Source organism: Nannospalax galili, unplaced genomic scaffold (assembly GCF_000622305.1).
Source record: "Nannospalax galili isolate Female #2095 unplaced genomic scaffold, S.galili_v1.0 scaffold620, whole genome shotgun sequence".
NCBI classification, from domain to species: Eukaryota; Metazoa; Chordata; class Mammalia; order Rodentia; family Spalacidae; genus Nannospalax; species Nannospalax galili.
In genome coordinates, this window is record NW_008346824.1 from 155603 (window position 1) to 174924 (window position 19322).

A 19322-nucleotide genomic window follows, 5' to 3' on the forward strand; every position below is an offset into this window, starting at 1 on the left:
AACCGCACACTGTCACCATCTCTTTAGCCTTAGTGATGACTTTGCAGTATACCTCCTTGCTCTACACATTATGAGGCCTCAGAAAAACAAAACAAAAAACAGCTGCTCCCTAGTCCCTTATGCCACCCTGATTAGCTTATTTTACCTCCGCATAGCTGTGCTTCAGAGCCAATATAATTTTCTGAGGCATCTTGTGTCAGGCCCAGTAACAGTGACGAGGAGCTGCGACTCTGGTTCAAGTCCAACCCCACCAATTCCTGGCTGAGCAGTCGTAGTGATTGAACTCTCATCTGTAAAACTAGAACAGTGTGGTCTGCAAGCAACTTAGCTGAGGGGGATAACCCAACCATTGCATCATGCCTACGTTACAGAATAAGCTTTCAGTAGATACAGCAATCTTCCTTGAAGTCTTGTGTTCTCTGGGACCATTTCCATAAGTAATAGCTGCACATTATCTTTGCCTCAGGCGCTGCCTTAGAGAAGCCCAGACTGGACACTGCCTTCCTAGTACAACCCTGGACCGCCACATACGGATCCTGGGCCTCTATCTCAATTCTCAGGTCAGTCATTTCACATTTCTGACCACGTTTCCACAGGGACAAAGTGAGCACTGTACAATGCTGTCTCGTGGGCTTTCCACCATGACTCGCTGTGAACTTGTTATCTGTTCTGTCATCCAAGTATGCATTAATAAGAAAGAGGGGTGGTCGGGAGAGCAAATCTTGCCTCTTGGTTTTGCTATATTCAACCTTTAGCTTACACTTCAGCTGGAGGCCGACATGCTAAGAAGGCAGTGTCTAGTTTAGGTTCCCTCCTGCAGAGCCTGAGGCAAAGCCATGTGCAGGTATCGCTTTGGGAAGCGGCCCCAGAGAACCCTAGCAAGGGAACGAGCCGTGAAATGGGAGGGCAGACCTGAGGACTCATGGCTGTCACTGGTGCCTGGAGAGCTCCATCCTGGACATTCTGGAGTCTCCTAACCTCCAAGCTGCCTACTCACAGCATGAAAACGGAGGCAGCATTTACCCTTTGGCCTTTGTTCATGGACGAGGTGGCCCTCTGGGCATTAGTTTCCCAACACCTGGATGGCATGTTCTTGGGTGCTGAACTATTGTCTGAGGCCCTTTTTGTCTCAGAGAATTCTTGGTCAGAATGAAATATAGATGTGCAGATAACAGATGTGGAGGCTCTGCCTGCAGAGGGCAGGTTCATCCTGTGGAAGTGGTTCTCATGGAAGAAAAAGATGGGAATTAGAGAATGGGAAGTCAGGCAAGAAGTTCTTGGTAATCTTTATTTTAAAAAGTAAATCTAGGACCAAGGATGTAGTGATGGGTGACTTGTCACAGCTGTGATGTGGCTGCTCATAAGGGTGGCATGCGTATTTTAGGATACAGCAGAAGCACTCTGACCTTAGTCCTTAGCATCATTAGTAGGTTATTGATGATCCACAGGAAATTTATTAACTTTTTTTGGATCAAATTTATTTATTACAAGGTAAAAATTCTGTATTTTTATATAAATTCTCTTTGGAGTGTCAGTTTATGAGATACGCCTATGCACTCATTAACTCGTGTGTGTGTGTGTGTGTGTGTGTGTGTGTGTGTGTGTGTGTGGCTAGGGATAGAAACCAGGGACTTTAGCTCACCAGGTAAGCACTTTACCACTGAACTATATTCCCATGCCAAATCAGTACATGTTTCTTTTGTTGCTTTACATACAGGATTGCATATACTGTTTTTTAATTTTAAAAAAACTTTTCAGAAGTGAGGGAGTCGAGACTATTGCCTCTGGGCACCTTTACAAGCTACTCATGCACCAATATCTGCAACTAGCCAGTCTTAAACACACCAGCGATGTGGATTGGAGTATTTATTGAGCATCCATTGCTACAGGAAATAAAAACGTCCCACCACCTGCCTTCTCCGGTGCACATTTGTATGGAGGTGACAAGTATCAGGAGGCATGTGGGTAAGGGCCTCACTGCCCCTTCTCCCTTTGTGCTTCTGCTGATGCTCCCATGGACAGAGATCTGAGGGCCGAAGAGCTGAGCAGTTCCGGAGAATAATAGGCGCTTGGTATCTCATTTTCCACCCAGTGGCCCGGTCTCTAAGGAACCAGGAGACTTCCACAGAAATCTTCTGCTTCTTAGGTGCTCTGTGAGGGGCGTGGCCTCTTCACTGTTCTCTTCCGAACTGGAACCCACAGGAGAGGCCTCATTTTCTCTGAGCATGCCATCCTCACAGGGCAGAGGCTTCCCCTGGCACTCTGGTCTGTCTGGTGATTTGAGGCTTTGGTTAAAGGATGCAGAGGCCATACATTCAGCTGCCATCTGGTCACAGGCACATAGCAGCTTCTCACACAGGCTCTGCCCCACACCTTAGCAAGAGCAGAGGAGCAGACATGAGACACCAGGTATGGGATGAGAAAGCCCCATGGCCACCTGGCCACCCCTCAACTGTTCCAGCCCTCATCTTGCAAACCCCCTCTAGTATCTGGTATACACTCTGCTTCTAATGGTCTAGCCTGTTCTTCCAGCTGGAAAGGGACCCTCCACCATGCTGCACCAGGTTAACCCATGCTTGTCTGTAACATGTAGCTTGGCATCCCCTCCTTGAGAACACTCCTGAGTCCACAGCTAATGTAGCATCTTTTCTTTGGGCTCCCACTGAGCCCACCCTCTGGCTTTGTCTCCCAGAGGTTACAAGTTGATCATTGTGTTTCCCCTGATCCTTCTTGCTCGGCAGAAAACCTTGGCGGCAGATCCTTCAAGTCTAAACACCTAATCCTCAGTGTTTGCCAATTTAGTGCCTGGGAAATATTTGTTGGCCCAACTTAGTATGTCTTCTTTCTCTGGACCAGCATTTTTCTACTTGTCAAATGGAAACTCTTGGCCACATTGCTCTGAAGTGATAGGATAAAATACAGGACAAACAGTTGAATTTGAATTTCAGATGTATCTGCAAGTATGTCCATTTAGGATATATGCATGTATAATTAGCCAATTCCTGATTTAGCTGAAATTCAACTTTACCTAGGCTTCCTGCATTTGTATTTGCAAACCGGCCTTTAATGCATAAATTGGAATCAGTGGAGGTCTATGACTCATGGCATAACTTGTTTTAAGGTACTTGGCCTAGGTAAGCTTTTAGCAAATAGTTATCTGCAGTTTTCAGTGAAACTAACAAGCTGGGTTTTTTTGTTTTGTTTTGTTTTGTTTTTTGTGGTCTCATTTTACAAGTGTTCATCAACCAGAATTTCTTGCCAGAGTACACCACATAGACCCTCCTTACCTTCCATGCTGGCCTTCACGTCAGCCCAGATGCATATTAGCTTCAGGAAATGAAAACAAGCAGGAATCTTGTCCCTACAGTGTAGGAATGACTCTACAAAATGGACATAATCTAGCCTAAAATTTTTACCTCATCTTTTGATCAAAAGTTATGTTGTAAACAAGGTCACTAAGCCATGTACTCCTGTGATGGGCACCTCATCTTAATCCCTCAGGACCCCACCTCGCCCTCCACCTAGGATAGTGAATGAATGTGGGTGTGATTAACATATCAAAGCACTGGAATCAGCGTGCTGTCCTCATTGAAAACTGAGAATAAATGCAAAATCTGATATTGTATGTGTGACATTCTAGACCTAGGGATCAAGGGACAAGATTATCTGTAAAATAAGGGTGATTCCTGTGGCTTCCCCAGTCAAGAAGGAGGAGACAAGGCCTTGCAGAGCACTTGGGAAGCTTCAGGGGCAGTGTTTCCTTTTGAGCTCCAGAGCAAGCCTGGGCATTGACTGCTGTAGAAAGGTGCTGACAGAGCCAGTCTAAAGATGCTTTGCAGGTCAAGGCTGATGCTCACAGAGGATGACACTATAGATTGTCCCTGCTTGGGATCTTTCTTAGCCTTGGGGAATCTTGGTTTCTGTTAAGTGGGGAAGTAGAGCTGAGGACTCAGCTAGCCCATCAGCCAGAGCTGTCTCTCTTCTTCATGAAATTCCTCAGGAGATCTCCTTTGAGATAGGGTCCACTTATTAGCAGAGGACAGAATACTTTGTGAAACCCACTGGACAGTGACGAGGAGGATCCATGTGTGAGGCAATGCTGTTTTACAACCCGGATCCCAACTCTACCACTTCCTTCTGCCCCTATGATTGTGGATACTAGTGGGAAAAATAATAGAGCTGTCTCTCAGGATTGCTTTGAGGATTAACTGTGCCTTTCAGAAGCTTAGAAACAGCACATAACCAGGGCTCAGTAAGTACAGGCCATCCAAATCATTAACTAGCTTTGACACAAGACAACTGACTGACTTGGGCTCTTGAACTTGAGCCCTCATCAGTGGAAGGGATGTAACGGCATGTCTCTTAAGTGAAGAAGAGCATGAAGTCATGTTATAGATGAAGGTGGGCCTGGGAGAGCACCCATAGCCGAGGATGCCGATGGGAAAGCACGAGAACTCTAAGCAGCCTCCAGCACTTACACTTGGGTTCATGGTCCACACATAGCACCGCTGACCGAGAATGCCTCCCGTGAACACAGCCCAGCCGTCTCACCTGCTCCAGGCAGCAATGATGGGACAAACAGCACCTAAGACCAAGGAAATCCTTAACTGCTCAGAGGTCCACACTGACCCTGGACCCTCCAGGAGGTCTGTTTCTCTCACACCCCTTGGTGTACTGAGAGAAGCTGGGGGCTCTTTTCCAGGACACATAGGCCAACTCCCGAACACCCCCAAAGGCTGTCCAGGCTATATACTGCACCAAAGCCTAAGTCGCACTGGATGTATCATCATTTCTAAATATTTTCTTTGATGTTTTTCTTATGACGTTGTTGATGGTAAACATGAGTGACTAAGCATATTGATTGTAGCAGCTTTCCAAAGAGAGGAACAAAGGGCTTGCAGGAAGGGGTGCTTTTTTCACTTTGCTCAAATGTTTTGTATGGGGGAGGGCAGTGACCCCACTCCGGCCAACCTTCTCCATAGTAGAATAGTTTCAGATTCACAGCATAGCCTTTAACCCTCAACCTGAAAATACAGGAGTCATCAAGATCTGCATCAAGCACAGGCCTAGCGTAGAGCAGGACCTCAGCAAACACATCCAAATGAGCCAGTGTCTTTGTGTGGTACCTGCCCAAGAGGCCTGACACAGCCTCACAATCTCCAGTGTCCTCCCTGGCCAGATAATATCCTCAGGACATTTGTGAAGGCTCCAGCCAAGAGGGAGTTACAATTATCCCCCAAGTTCTCCCTTTTCAACTCCCCGCTGTCCTTCAGTAATGTGTCCTCCTGGAGACCACAACCCAAGCAGGGGTGAGCTGGACTTGCAGCTTTCATACCTTTGTTCTCAACCACGTAGCAGCTTTACCAGAAGAACCTCCCCACCTCACACCCTCACATTACCCAGTAGCTGCCCCATTCAGCTGTCACTACAATGGAGCCACGCTGTCTTGTGTGTACACTGAGGGTTGAGGGGGTGTGGTAGAAAATGACTCTAACAGCTGGCTATCTGAAGTCAGTATCACCAGGCATGATAAGTGATCAATATATTCTTACACATCATAATACCCTGATGTACAGAACACATGATAGAGGGATTATGGCCTTGAAGAACATGACACCGGTTAGACAAACTGCCATTCAGGGTTTCTACCGATGGCTCTTGGGTCATGTGGTTTTCTGTCTACAGATGTCAGGAAACCATGCAGCTTACTTTTTCATATTTTGATGATATATCATCAATGATCAGGACGCACCTGCCAAACCACCTCACTTGTTTTCCAGGAGCTCAGAACCACTTGGGGACTGCCCTCCCCCCTCCATACCTGTCCAGGGTATCTCTTGGCTCGCCCCTTCCTTCTTTTCCACAGTAGCAACCATAAGATTCAAATTCCTCCGGGCAGCGGGACGTCAGACAGAAGAGCATCTCTCCAAGCTGCAGCATGGTCTGTGTGGTCTCCCCACTGCCTCGGTGCAGGAAAGCCAACCTGTCACAGGCTAGTTAAGAGCAGGGACTCAGGAGAGCCAGGGGAGGATCTTGGATCACCACTCTTCTGAGAGAAGAGTGGCTGGTCCTCTTGATTTCAGGGAATGGGCCTACGTCGCTCCTGACTTCTGAGGTTCTGCTAAATGCCTTACTAAATCTCCCTGAAGAATGGGAACTTGTCAGAACTGAATAAGCTCTGCAGGCCTCACTGTTGCTGAGTAGAGCCTAGCATCCAGGGAAGACTTGGCTGTCCTCTTAGGCTTTTGGGCTACATTGTGTTAGCACACCCAGCAGCCTTGCCTTCCAGGGCCCTGCCTTCCCTTACTCCGCATCTGTCTCTGCCTCTCTCTCCTCTTTCCTTCCTCCTTTGCCTGCAACTTTCAAATGCATTCTGTACATCTCTGTACTGAGTACCTTGGGAAGCTTGCCCAGATATTACCAAGGTCCTCCTCTATGTCCTATTGGCTGGTACTCCACCCAGGAACAGGTCTTTTGTGAAGGCCTCCGCATGAGGAGAGTCAGGGATAATTATTAGAACCCAAGTGCTTCAGTATGGGTGTTACCACAGTCCTGAGTGATAAGAGTACAGGGTCAGGGGACAGAAGACCCTAGCTCTTGTCCCAGGCTCAGCCCCGTAGCAGCTGAGGGGCAACATGCAAGCCATGTGCCCTTGGACCTCAAAGTGCTTATCTAATAAAGGTAGATGATTCTGCCTTCTAGCCACACCAACAGGAGGAGGTCACAATTGGTCAGGTAGCCTAAGGAGCCTTAACAGCTGCAAGATCCCAGGGGTCAGGGAGGCCAGTCACTCTCCCGAATGCCAGCTCTTGTCTACCTTTTCCAGTTGTCTTCTGAGGACCACTGTCAACAGATGACACCACCAACCCTAATGGTTTAACACCATCAGGGACTTGGGTTGCGCCCTTAGCTGCGACAACAAGCTCTGCAGATCCTGAAAACACACAACGTGATGACTCAGAGTTAAAAAGTAACTCAGGGAGACGTTTGCAGTGGACACATGATCAAGGCCAAACACAGACTGAGACTCTCAGAACATGATGAGGAGAGTGTCCCTCACACTGTGTCTGCAGACATGGAGGTAGATTACTGGAGACCCAGGAAGTCTATGTGAGAATCTCCAAGTTTCCAACCTTAATGCTGCAAGCAGCCTGGGCTCCTGTACGGCAGCTCATGAATGGGAACCATGGCAACCTTGCAGACCTGAAATTGCAACATGTTTACAATTGTACACCTGTCACACAAGGCCCATCCAGATGATCACAGCAAATGAAGAGGTAACAGGAATTATAGAGAAAGCAGGGTGTCCTGTGGCAAGCAAAGCTCCCCCTTAAACTCTTGATCTCCTTGTTCAAATGCCACCAAAACTTCTAATCATATTCAAAATTATGGCAAGGTCCTTCCTATAGCCTGCCAGGCTACCTGATTATGTTCTTTGATCGTTACGTCCACTTCCAGCCATTTATTCCATCCAATACATTTACCAGAAGTGGATGCACCTACAGAAAGCACATCTCTACTTCTCACAGTAACGGAATGCTACTATGCACAAATAAGTTATGCTTCCATAGAAGGCCGTTATACCATCACCACAACTCATATAACAGAAAAATATCCAACCTCAGGGGCACAGCATCATGTGGTATTCATGACAAAACTCAGACCGCAAAGTGTGGCCATCAGGGATCTCAAATTCAGTTTGTTTATATTCATAGATACACATGGGGAAAGGGACTAGACAATATCTTAACTATTAAAAGTATCTGTTTTACATTGTGGATTTACAAGTGATTTTAGTGGGAACCTAAATGTAGATTTTAAAATACATTCTTTACTAAATAGTGTACCATCTCTTCCTGGTAATGGATCTTTTGATTTCATGGGTGTGCTTTTTTTTTTTTATTGTTTTGAATGCTTTTTTAATTAGAAGATTTTTATTGCACTTTTAAAATTTCATATAATATTTCCCACTCATATCCAGACCCTGTCTCCCATCCATGCCCCCCGACCCTGCTTTTTATAGAGGAATGTAGAAATACATTGTTGCTCAATGCTTTCTTCCAATTTGGTTTTTTGTTTGTTTTGTTTTGTTTTGTTTCGTTTGTCTTTATTGAGACAGGGTCTCCCTGTAGCCCCCTCTGTCCTGGAACTCACTATGTAGACCAGGCTGGCCTCGAACTCACAAAGATCCACCTGCCTCTGCCTCCAAGTGCTGGGATTAAAGGCGTGTTGCCACCCTTGGCCCTGAGGTTAATTTGGAATGTACTGATTTCACAAATATATTGGGGCCGATGTCATTTGTGAAGGCAGAAGCCAGATGTGCTTACCTGGAAGGGGTGTGGTCCTAGCAGCTTGGAGATCTTGGCCAGGTCCTGCTCCCAAGAGAAGAGAGACAAAGTGAACATCATCCTCAGCCTGTCACGTCTTGGTATCCAGAGGCACAACACAGGACCCTGGTTGCCCACCTCCAACTCTGAGATTTCTTAACAACGGATGATGTCAGGGTCTTTGTGGGACCGAAGGAACCCCCAGACATGCTGGCTGGCAAATACAGTGGCAGCTTGCCAGGTCAGAAGCAGAGGGATTTGTGGGCACACTGAGACAGTGGTGTCTTTGGAAAGGAGACAAAAGAAATGTAAAGAAAAACAACATGTTTGAACAAAGCAGCACACAGTCCAGAGGGAATGGAACTTCGCGCTGCTGTTGGCTTTAAGAAAGCAGGCCATGGATCTCTGTGAGGTGAGTCCTTGATAATGTGAGACTCCTAGCACATACTATGTGATGTGACAGTAAGGACTTTGCTGTTGTGACTCACTTAATTGCAATCCACAAGTCAACGTCTCCTGCTCACCCTCCCTCAGAGATGAGAAAAACATTCAGGAGAGTCAGGACACAACTTCAAAGTTAGGCAGGAGAAGGATGCACAGCCACGCTGAGATAGAGACTCAAGTGGTACCTTGAGCTCCCATTTCGATTCCACTGTACCATAAAGAACAAGAGATGATGACTAGACCATTCAGTGGAAAGGGAGGAGCTGCCTTTAGCTCCACCCACTCACAGATCAAGACAGTGGTGGTGCATAAGACCCAGGTTTTGATGTCAACTGACATGAACACAATTGCCACATCAAAGAAAGTTCTGGGTCATTCTCTGCTGGAACAGACTATTCTTTTCAAAAGCAAATTTACCAACTTAGACCCAAGGAGTTTTGAACTGACTATCTTAGTGAGTGACATCACCCTCAAAGTGGGTAATAACAGCCCTCCTGGGACTTGGGAAGACCCAGAATGTATAAGGTGATTAGGAACATGCAGGTACATTAGAGAATCTCAGTGAGGGTACTGCCATTTACCAGAGTCCAGTTACTTATTCATTCTGAGAAAATGCCAAAGAATCACTATCAGTTAATTATTATTATTTTTTTTTTAGGTCTTTTTGAGACCAGGTCTCCCTGTAGCCCCAGCTGTCCTGGAACTCACTATGTAGACCAGGCTGGCCTTGAACTCACAGAGATCCGCCTGCCTCTGCCTCCCGAGTGCTGGGATTAAAGGTGTGTGCCACCATGCCTGGCTAATTCATTACTTTTTGACAAAGAAATGATTACTAATTACCATAAGAAAAGTCTATGTTAGGTTAGGTCTGCCAATGAAATTTGGCCTAGATATTTTTATGTGTGATATCCACTGTTGTATAAGGAAAAGAAAATGGTCTTATTGCCTGAATTCAGAGCTCAAAGATCTGGTCACCAAGCTGCTGTTGAGTGACACAGAACTTGGATGCTCTCTGAACCTCAGTGTTTCTCATTATTACTTAAAATGGGCACAATATTTCCTCTGGGCCCTATGTCACTGAAACAGAGCCTATAGATTTGGGTGACGTCTCCACTGGACCCCCCCCCCCCATGTTCCTTCTGCTTACTTGTCCTGGAGAGTGTGGTCAGTATGTCAGCTCCGGTCTCACCAGTCACTGTGGAAAGAAGCCACTGTCTTTATTACAGATCAAGATGGACACAGAGCCAAGCAGAGGCCATCAGCAGGGAAACAGGACTGGGATAAAGGCTGAGGGGAGAGGGCTACAGCCCCATGATGGTGGTTTATATCTGTACCTCCATGTCCAAGGAGATCTTAGGGCAGTAGATAAGAGCAGACCACAAACAGGCTTGTGTTGAGGCGCAAAGACACAAAGACTAATGAATAGCATTTTGGGGAGTGAAAGACTGTGGTTACCCCAGGTTGGGCAGACCCTGTGGGAAGGCAGCTGTAAAAGGAATTGGTGGAGAATTGAGGATGAAGAATTAGGCTTATCCAAACCCAGCTCTGTCCATCTGCCCTGTCTTGGACAGTTCATCACTGCATCTCAGCTTAGCATCTTAAAATGCAGATAACATTTTTTTTTTTTTTTTGGTCTTTTTGAGAAAGGGTCTCCCTGTAGCCCCAGCTGTCCTGGAACTCACTATGTAGACCAGGCTGGCCTTGAACTCACAGAGATCCACCTGCCTCTGCCTCCCAAGTGCTGGGATTAAAGGCATGCACCACCACACCCGGCCTACATTTTAAGCACTATTTCGTAGGGTTGGGTGAGCATTCATTGAGAATCTGTATTTTATGCAGCGCACCAACTGCTCTGCATAATTTATAGTAAGGGCTGTGTTTTTTTTAGCTACACGGGAGTTCATGCCTAGAAAAAGCTAGTCTAGAACACCTGTGTGCTCTGAGCATGCTAAAAGACGGATGCAGTCATGCCTTCTCAGGGGCTAGGGAACTGTGATCAACTCTCAGCCTAAATAGTTTCTCTGGAGCACAGCAGCGGCCATTTTCACTTACCTATCACCTGCACATACCTCCCCCCCAACACACACACACACACACACACACACACACACACACACACACATATGAACAGAGTTGGGCATCCTGACAGACCTCCTGGCCTACAAAACCCAAATACTTCCTAACTCTAGCCCTTCACAGAGGAAATTTGCCAATTGCTGATTTATACAAGTGATGAACCAGAAGCACAGAGAGGTTAAAACAGTCTTCTTAAGTCACATAGCTAAAAAGTACAAAATCCAGGACCTAGTCCCTAATTTCCTTGACCCCCAAACATGACTGTGGCCATTCCATGGAGGAAGAACAGTGGTAAGCCCTGTTTCTTTTTCTCACAAAGCCTCCCATCTGCATAGTGAGATTCATTTTTAACCCTGCCTTCAGGCAGACTCTGTGCCTAGGTCAGAGGTGAGGCAGCATGCGCTCTGGGGTGTCACCTTTCTGTAGCTACATTAGTTAATAATTCATTTCATTTCATTTCATTCTTCCATTTATTTCTGGGACAGGGCTGTACTAAGTAGCCCTGACTAATCTGGAATTTGTGACATAGAACAGGCTAGCCTTGAGCTCGCAAAGATCTGTTTGCCTCTGCTTCCCAAGTGCTAGGATTAAAGGTGTGCCCCACCCCCCGACCAGGCTTGCCCAGCTGCACTTTAGAACCCTTCAAGGAGCTGGGTTTCCTTTGCATCTTTCCCAGAGATAAATCCTGAGCGTTTCCCACAGTCAAGGTGAGAAAGTATCCATTTAGGAGTTATTTTGTGACTGATGGATCTTGAGGCTCAGAGCAGAGCCTCAAGTTTGGGACTGAGGATTTGCCTCAAAGAAAGGGAAGCTGCCACTGTTGACCATGGTGGGCATGACCACCGACATGGGCAGGGAATGCCATGAAGCTTTGCCTGGGTGTGGGTGACATTTCCTTTCTTCTCAAAACTTAGACTCTAAGGCAAGACTGAAAGCTGTTGGGGAGGAGACACCTGGGGGATGGTGAGAAGTGAGCAGCCTGTGGTCCCTGCTGCCATCTCCATGGAGCCAGCGGGAACGGGGATAGAGAAGAGAACTAAAAGGTTCTAGAGGGGTTCTGCAGAGTGCTTGCACTGGGGGCTAAGCATGTAACTTAGCATCCCTGCTGAATCTGGATTTCAGCTATATTCAGATTCTAATCCTTGGAGCAGACACTGGAATGCATGTGCTGTGCATCTGGGTGGACCCTCAGCAGTTCACCTGTGATCCTCCAGGGATGAAGACAAGAGAGAGGGGTGAGAAAAAGCTGAGGGAGTGGAGGAGGGAAGATCCAGAGCTCTGGAATTCATTCAGGTCCATAACAAAGCAGGCAGGTGACATTTGGAGAGAGCTGATGTCATCAAGCCTGTAGGGTAGGGCATGACACAATTGAGACAAGGGTGTTTGGGCCTCCTCTGCTCACCTTCTCCTGAGAGGGCTGTCGGGCTGGTGTCCATGGACTTTGCAGGAACCCCTGTGAAAAAAAAAGAGTCCCGACAACAACGGTGCAATACAGTGTCAAAATAAAAGGCTTCAAGTTGAGCAGGCTGAGGGAGGAAGGGACTGAGAAGGTGTCCCTGGGGAATTGTCATCTTGAGTATTCCCTGGCTCTCTTATAGCAAGGACTTGGGCTGCCCAGGACCACGGTACTCAGGAAGAGCCGCAGCCACATCTGGGTTCTGGTGGAAGAAGAGGGGACTCAGGAAGAAGGGCAATGAAGGGGCTGAGGTCCCTAAAAGCGTCCTGAGTAGAGAGGACCCTTGCACAGGGGACAAGCAGGCAGCAGAGAAGCACCAAGAGCACAGGACTTGGAAGATGCACATCGATACATGTACGCACACCCCCATGGACACCCTTGTACTCATACAAGTGCACCCTGCACCCATGTATACACCCACACACATACCTATGCACACACCATACATGACTAACACACACACACACATATATACATACTTACATGCATACTCATGTACTATCTTCATACCTACACATACATATGTCCTGCACACACTCATGAGCATACACACACACGCACACACATACACACACACACACACACACACACACACACACACACACTCCAGCATACTTTAACAAACATCACACAGTTAGTTCAAGGAGCAAGTCCTGAGCCTGAGAGGAGGGATGAGAGGCCAAAGCGCACATGGGACTTCCCATCCTCAGGTGTGCAAAGATACCGGGAGAGCACAGAAACTTTGTTGAACAAGGAAAGGCAGGCACAAACAATTCTTATTTTTTCCCAAGACTCACATTTTAGAGTAAGAATTGTTCAGCTGACAGTTACCAAGAGTCCCGAAAAGACTTACAGGATAAACAACCTCCTTTACTAAAGCACCATCTGAGTGGGGCTGCCCCTTCATAGAGGCCAGGAGGAAATGGGAGGGGAGAAGAAGCAGGGGTCAGCTCCAGGGAGGCCTCAGTGTCCAGGAACTCATTCAGTGGGCTTTGCCTGAACTCCTGCCCGAGTCTATACCAGGGCTTTGACTACAGATGAAGGAGAAGGAACCTGGGATCTACACCCTCACTGGATTAAGTTCACATCCATCCATTAGCAAGAGCAGAGTTGACACTAGGGCATTTGGATATTGGATGTTTGCGCTGGGCTTGTGGAAAATCAGGTCTCCTAGCCAGGAGAGGCAGGATCACTGTCATGGGCGGCTTCAGCCACTGTGAGACAGGCCAGTCGGGGAGGTGCACATTCCAGTTGTGGTCACCATGAGCACCCTGTGTCCCTGGAACCAGCTCTTCTGGGATTTTACCTCCAAACAGCAGTGTCACCAACTCTTTCTTGCTAGTTGGCTCTGCAAAGAAACACATGGGAAGGTGCACTGAGCAGTGGGCTGGGTGTTTACAGGGCTGTGCTTGGTATCTGAAGACACCAGCTGCAGTTGGTCCCCCCCAGCTCCTGCCCACTGCTCGGCACCACTGCAGGTTCAGGGCCCGATTCTCCCACCTGGAGTCTGAGTCAGGCAGAAAGAAGCATCTAGAAGGTTCAGGGAAGAGTTGATGCCAGACTGAGTCAAGCATTCAACAGCCACCTTGTCACAGGTACACAGTAGGCGCTCACAGGGATCCTCAGACTCTGTGTATACAGCAAGGGCAGAGAAGGGTAAAAAGATCAAACTTGGAATTCCAACAGGTAATGCAGGTTCCAAAATGGGACTTCTGATGTGCCTTGCCCCAACTCACTTCCCCTGAACCTTTCTAACTCATGTCAACGCTACCTCTTCAGTTGGATGGACCCAGCCTTGGGGGTCTCACACACTTTCTGTGTTCCACACTCACATTCAAACCTCCAGGCAATTCTGTTGGCTCTTCCTGCAACCACTTTTGGGATGCCCACACCTCTACGTATCACTCCATAACACTGGACAGAGAACCTCTGTCTTCTGCCCAGTTGTGCCCCCAGACTAGTCTTCCTAGTCCTCCCAGATGTTTTCTGTACATTGTCATCAGGGAGTCAGAATAGGTCAAGGTCTGGGGTGGGGAGAAGCTCAGTGGCAGAGAGCGGCTCTAGCATGTGCAAAGCCCCAAGTTTCACACTTAGCAATACAAGAAATAAAAATAAAACTCCTCAAATAAAAGGTTCTGTTTGTTCAGAACCCCCTCAATGACTTCCTAGAGTAGCCTAGGAAGTATCATGTGATTGACCCTTTCCATTACCCCCCTTGCTTCTTCGATTCCCTTACTGCTGTCTCCCTGTCCCGTACTGGGTACCTTAAGCCTCAGGCCTATCACATGTTTTTCTGCTTGGTCAGGCTTTTCCCAGACAAACTGGGACTGTTTCCCACCTCTTCTTTCTACCTTTTTCTGAATTTGGTTTTCTCCTGTCACCATCTAAGAAGATAATTGCAATGTCTGACTACTATGGTTTGAAGTGGAATGTCCCCACAGGCTCATGTGTTTGAACACTTGGTCTCTAGCTGATGGCACAGTTTTGGTAGGTTGTGGAACGTTTAAGAGATGGAATCCAGTTGGAGGAAGCTGATCACTGGTAGGAGGGCACTGAGGGTTTCTTGTATACCATTGTCCTCTAGACATTACATGGATATTGCCATCTTGAAATTAAAGCATCTGTGATTACCCACACAAGACATTCACAAGACTGCGCCCATTAGCATTCCCCATGGAGAAGAGGGAGTGCTCATAGGCTGTGTACCAGGGTTCAAGAGGCATCACTGGAGACCATACAAGAGGTGCCTCAGAAGGTTATCTGTTGCAAGAGGCCCTGCCCCTCCCTCCAAGGATATACAAGCAGTTAAGAATTGCTGGGAATGAGACTCTTCTTCAGTGATGGTACCTCTAAGTTTCACACACTCCTTTAAGTAACCCCAATTACTGGTTTGCTTGGGTGGAATCATTCATTTGGTCTGTTGTTAGTGCCCTATCTGGGATGAACAGATGTTCATTTCCCCAGAAAAAAATGAATGGAACAAGATTACAACCTGGCCCCACTCTAGTCTAAGCCTTAGTCTCCTGCTGCCGCCACCACCATGCTTTCCCCACGATGGACTTATACCCCAGACCAGGAGCCAACACAAATCTCCATTAAGCTGCTTCTGTCCAGTGTTCTGTCACAGGGTCAAGAATAGTAACTAATGCACTGGTCACCCTGAGAACAGTCCAGAAGGTCAGCAATCCCCGATGTGGAGACAACTGTCCCCAATGGGGAGATACTCCCTGTGCATTTGCTGTGTGCATGAACGAATGCCCTGTTCCAAGCCCACTGGTTTCTCCTCTAGTGCATGAATGAATGCCCTGTCCCATGCGTACTGGTTCCTCCTCTGGTGGCTCACCCAGTGTCTCCTTCATCTGTTGCTGATGCTCCAGGTTCCACTAGGCTTGTTACTTGGTCTTGGGAATCAGTGGGATCTAGGGTCCAAGCCTGGATCTGCAACTGAGCTGATATTGGACTTGGGCCAGTTTGCTTAATTCCCCTGAGTTTCTGTTTCTTTTATAACACTGTAAACAATGGATCCCATCTAATAGGGTTGTTAGGAAGGAAGGCCCCGGCTGCTGTACATTAAGACCAAGGTACACGGGGCACAGATGTAGGGGTCTGGCTCCCCAGCACACTTACTCCCTCATTCCTCCACGTCCTTGCTTATTTGACTTCTTCTGCCAGGATGCCAAGACATGTGAAATAATATTCTTGGTGTCACACAGCGAACAAGGCAAAAAACTGAGACATAAGCTTATGCACCTGACTCTTACCAGCCACCGCCACCACAGCCTGATCACTCATCTCTGCTTCTGTCTCCGCATACATCAAGTTCTTACCATATGCCAGTCATTGCACTAACCATTTCACAATCAGGCCTCACTGAATTTCTATAACATCTCTTTGAGGGAGGGTTTCCCCTTCCTCTTTTATGGTTCAGAGACATTAAGGCACTACTCTGCTGTTTCACAATGCATAAATAGCAACTTATTGGTCACTTACAATCTTCCACAGTTGTCATAGTATAAATAAATGATAAATCCAGTCATCTTCCAATGAGCCATCATTCCAATTATAAAAGCATTTACTGCATATCAGCTGTGTGGAAGACACCAATGCATTGAGCAATCCTCTTGAATCTAAGTGTCAACAATGCTGATGGTACTGACTGGAAAGGTGGATTCCAGGAGCCCCCATCAGGTCAGAGTTGTCATTCCCTGCCCCAGCTGGAGGAGACCTGAAGATGCTCACCACATGTGATCTGCTTGTTGATGCAGTCCACATCTGCACTGAGCTTGGCGGGGTCCTGGAGACAGTCCATCTCAGCAGCCTCCTCATAGCACCTGCGGTGTTGGAAGCAGCAGCTGGGGCAGGCAGGGCAGGGGTAAGAAAGAACAGGGTTAGCCTACAGACCGGCAGATGGCTTAGGATCATTCTGCTGTCTGGATGGCATCTGGCAGTGGTCTGTTCCAACACTCAGCAGGTGCACACAGGAGCATGTGCACTCCCCCACACAATTGCCACCTGCCATTTTACAAGCTTCAGATGGCATGCCCAGCACGCAGGTTTCTGTGACCAGTCACATTGTGAGGGGGAAAAACTATGATGGGAACCACTGCTTTCAAACCAGGCACCCAGGGATAAAGTGGAAACTCACAGCCTTTATTCCTGGTCCTGCTGGCAGCAGGCCCAGGGGCGTGATCTCCAAAGCCTGAGCCCAGGTAGTAAGTTCTTTACAATATTCGTAGGTAATTCAACATCATCCCAGACTCAGTCTGGCATTGGTGGGCACCAGAGGTCGTAGGGCCTTCAGCATACATGACTATGGACCACATATGGGGTCTACATGACCTGGGACTATGCACAGGGGTCTATACCCTAAAGGTCAAAAGGCAAGGGCATGAATTAGAATTCCAAGAAGGAAGTTTACAAAGCTAAAGTAAAGGTTAACCGTATATTGGTTTTCTCAAGCCAGCTGGAGGGCTGATTCTTAGCTGTTTTCTTAGGAAGCAGGGGTGGATAAGCCGGGATTGTTTTCTTAGGCTAACTGCTCTGTTTTTTTTTGTTTTGTTTTGTTTTTGTTTGTTTGTTTGTTTAGGGTTTTTTTTCTCCTTAATTTTGGTTTTCTTTTTCATCGTGGCCCTGGATCTCAGCTGGAGACCCAGTGTGACGGCTGCTCAGCAAAGGTGAAGGTGGACAAGCATCAGTCCTTGGGTGCTCCTTTGGATTTTCCCAGCCCTCCCTGTCATAGCCCACATCCACTTGATCACTGTCATAAGAAGCAGCTGTCCCTCTCCACCTCTGACTTTCTGCTTGGTCTCGTACAGGAGCCAACATCACTACAGCATCCCCCTGTGCTAGGGGTGGAAGAGACAAATCTATTACTTGCTTAGAGCGACTAGTGATGACAAAGCCAAGGCCATTTTGTGGCATAGTTTAGGGCCTCTGAATAAAGCGGTTGGCACTTGAAGTCAGCCATGGTGGTACACACCTATAATTCCTGTACTTGAGAGAGACTGAAGCAGGAAGATCACATGTTTGAGGCCAGCCTGGGCTACATAAGAAACCCTGTTTCAAGAAGAATGAAAGAAGAGGAAGAGAAAGAAGAGGAGAAAGAGAAGAAAGACAAGGAGGAAGGAGAAACAGGAGGAAGAATAGGAAGGGTGTGGAGGAAATTACCCTGAGTGATCAGGGCAAAGTGACAGACCCCAGCAGCTATGAAGAAAATGGAAAGAGGCAAACTGTCCACCAGTGTCCCCATTTGTATGGAGATCCTTGCATGAAATTCAAAGAGAGTTTACAGGACAGGTGGTTTCTATGTTTAAAAACCCTCTCTCCTCTTGCATCCACGAGAGATGTTTGAGACTGCTACTTATGGCACACAAGTAGAGGGGAAAAGCCAGTCTCGTGTCCTGCGGGTGACTCAAATGTTTAGCAGCGAGGTCAGAACAGTTTCTACAAGGAGCAGCTTGGATTACCTGAGAAAATCTTAAAAGGAACACAGAAGAGCATTTTAGTGTGAATGTGTAGCTTGTTCCATCATGTGTAGACAGGAACTTCAGGACCCAGAAGGGGAAGTGACTGCTATGGGTTTATACAGTGTATTAGTGGTAGAGTCAGGAGACTGGTGTGACAGAGTGCCTGGTACACCTTAGGCCCCCAGTAAGTGTAGACACAGGACACAGTTGGTGTGCATAAAGGAGGTAGGGGCTCTCAAATACAGAATAAAATCTGACCTACTCAGGCAGGAATCAGGGAAGTCTATGCTCTCTGCCAAGCTTTTGGTGTAAATGGAGAACTCAGGCTTCAGGAGAGTGTGGATTCATTGAGAGTTCACCAATGTCTGAAGAATGCCAGGGAAGTCTATGCTCTCTGCCAAGCTTTGGGTGTAAATGGAGAACTCGGGCTTCAGGAGAGTGTGGATTCATTGAGAGTTCACCAATGTCTGAAGAATGTCAGCAGGGAAGGTGAGGGACAGCCACTCAGTTGTGAGTGGCTTGCAGACTCCATGGCCCTTCTCCCATCCAGGGTATGGAGTGAGGAATAAAGAGACCCCAGATGTGCCACCAGCCCTGCTGTTCATGCTCCAGGTACAGGGAGGTGCTGGGTGGGGGCTTTGCAACTGGACCAGCTCCATGGAGCACCAGGGAGTTGTCTTGGCAAGTTATTTACCTCTTCTGAAATAACCTTGTTAACATGAGAGAGCCCAAGGCTCAGGCAGGACCCCAGTTCTGGGCCTGGAGAAAAGTGAACATGGTACCTAGGAAGCCATCATGGGAGCTGCAGGGCAAGGCAGGACCTGAAACTGGGCTGGCAAGGGAGCTTGACACCAATACCTCTCCTCACTCTCAGCAAAAGTAAGGAAAACAGTTATTACCGCTTTTGTTACAGGGGTGTGGTAGTTAGTTTTAATTGTCCACTTGGTACAATCTAGAAGCACATGAGAATAGTCGTAATGAGGAATTTTCTAGATCAGGTTGGCCTGCGGGCATGCCCGTAAAGGACTCTCTTGATGGCTTAACTGACATGAG

General features: G+C 47.4%; 1 protein-coding gene across 1 annotated transcript in view; it reads right to left on the bottom strand.

The window, feature by feature from the left end:
* Nucleotides 1-2077: 2077 nt before the first annotated feature.
* Nucleotides 2078-19322, bottom strand: part of Oc90 (otoconin 90) — a 36357-nt gene continuing 19112 nt past the window's right edge. Inside the window, exons 6-15 of the mRNA XM_029568358.1 lie at nucleotides 16543-16655; nucleotides 13804-13932; nucleotides 13448-13651; nucleotides 12250-12300; nucleotides 9919-9966; nucleotides 8328-8372; nucleotides 6818-6934; nucleotides 5822-5993; nucleotides 4479-4585; nucleotides 2078-2373 (exon numbers count right to left, since the gene is read on the bottom strand). Coding sequence (XP_029424218.1) covers nucleotides 2078-2373; nucleotides 4479-4585; nucleotides 5822-5993; nucleotides 6818-6934; nucleotides 8328-8372; nucleotides 9919-9966; nucleotides 12250-12300; nucleotides 13448-13651; nucleotides 13804-13932; nucleotides 16543-16655 — 1282 coding nt within the window. The remainder of the gene's footprint in view (nucleotides 2374-4478; nucleotides 4586-5821; nucleotides 5994-6817; nucleotides 6935-8327; nucleotides 8373-9918; nucleotides 9967-12249; nucleotides 12301-13447; nucleotides 13652-13803; nucleotides 13933-16542; nucleotides 16656-19322) is intronic.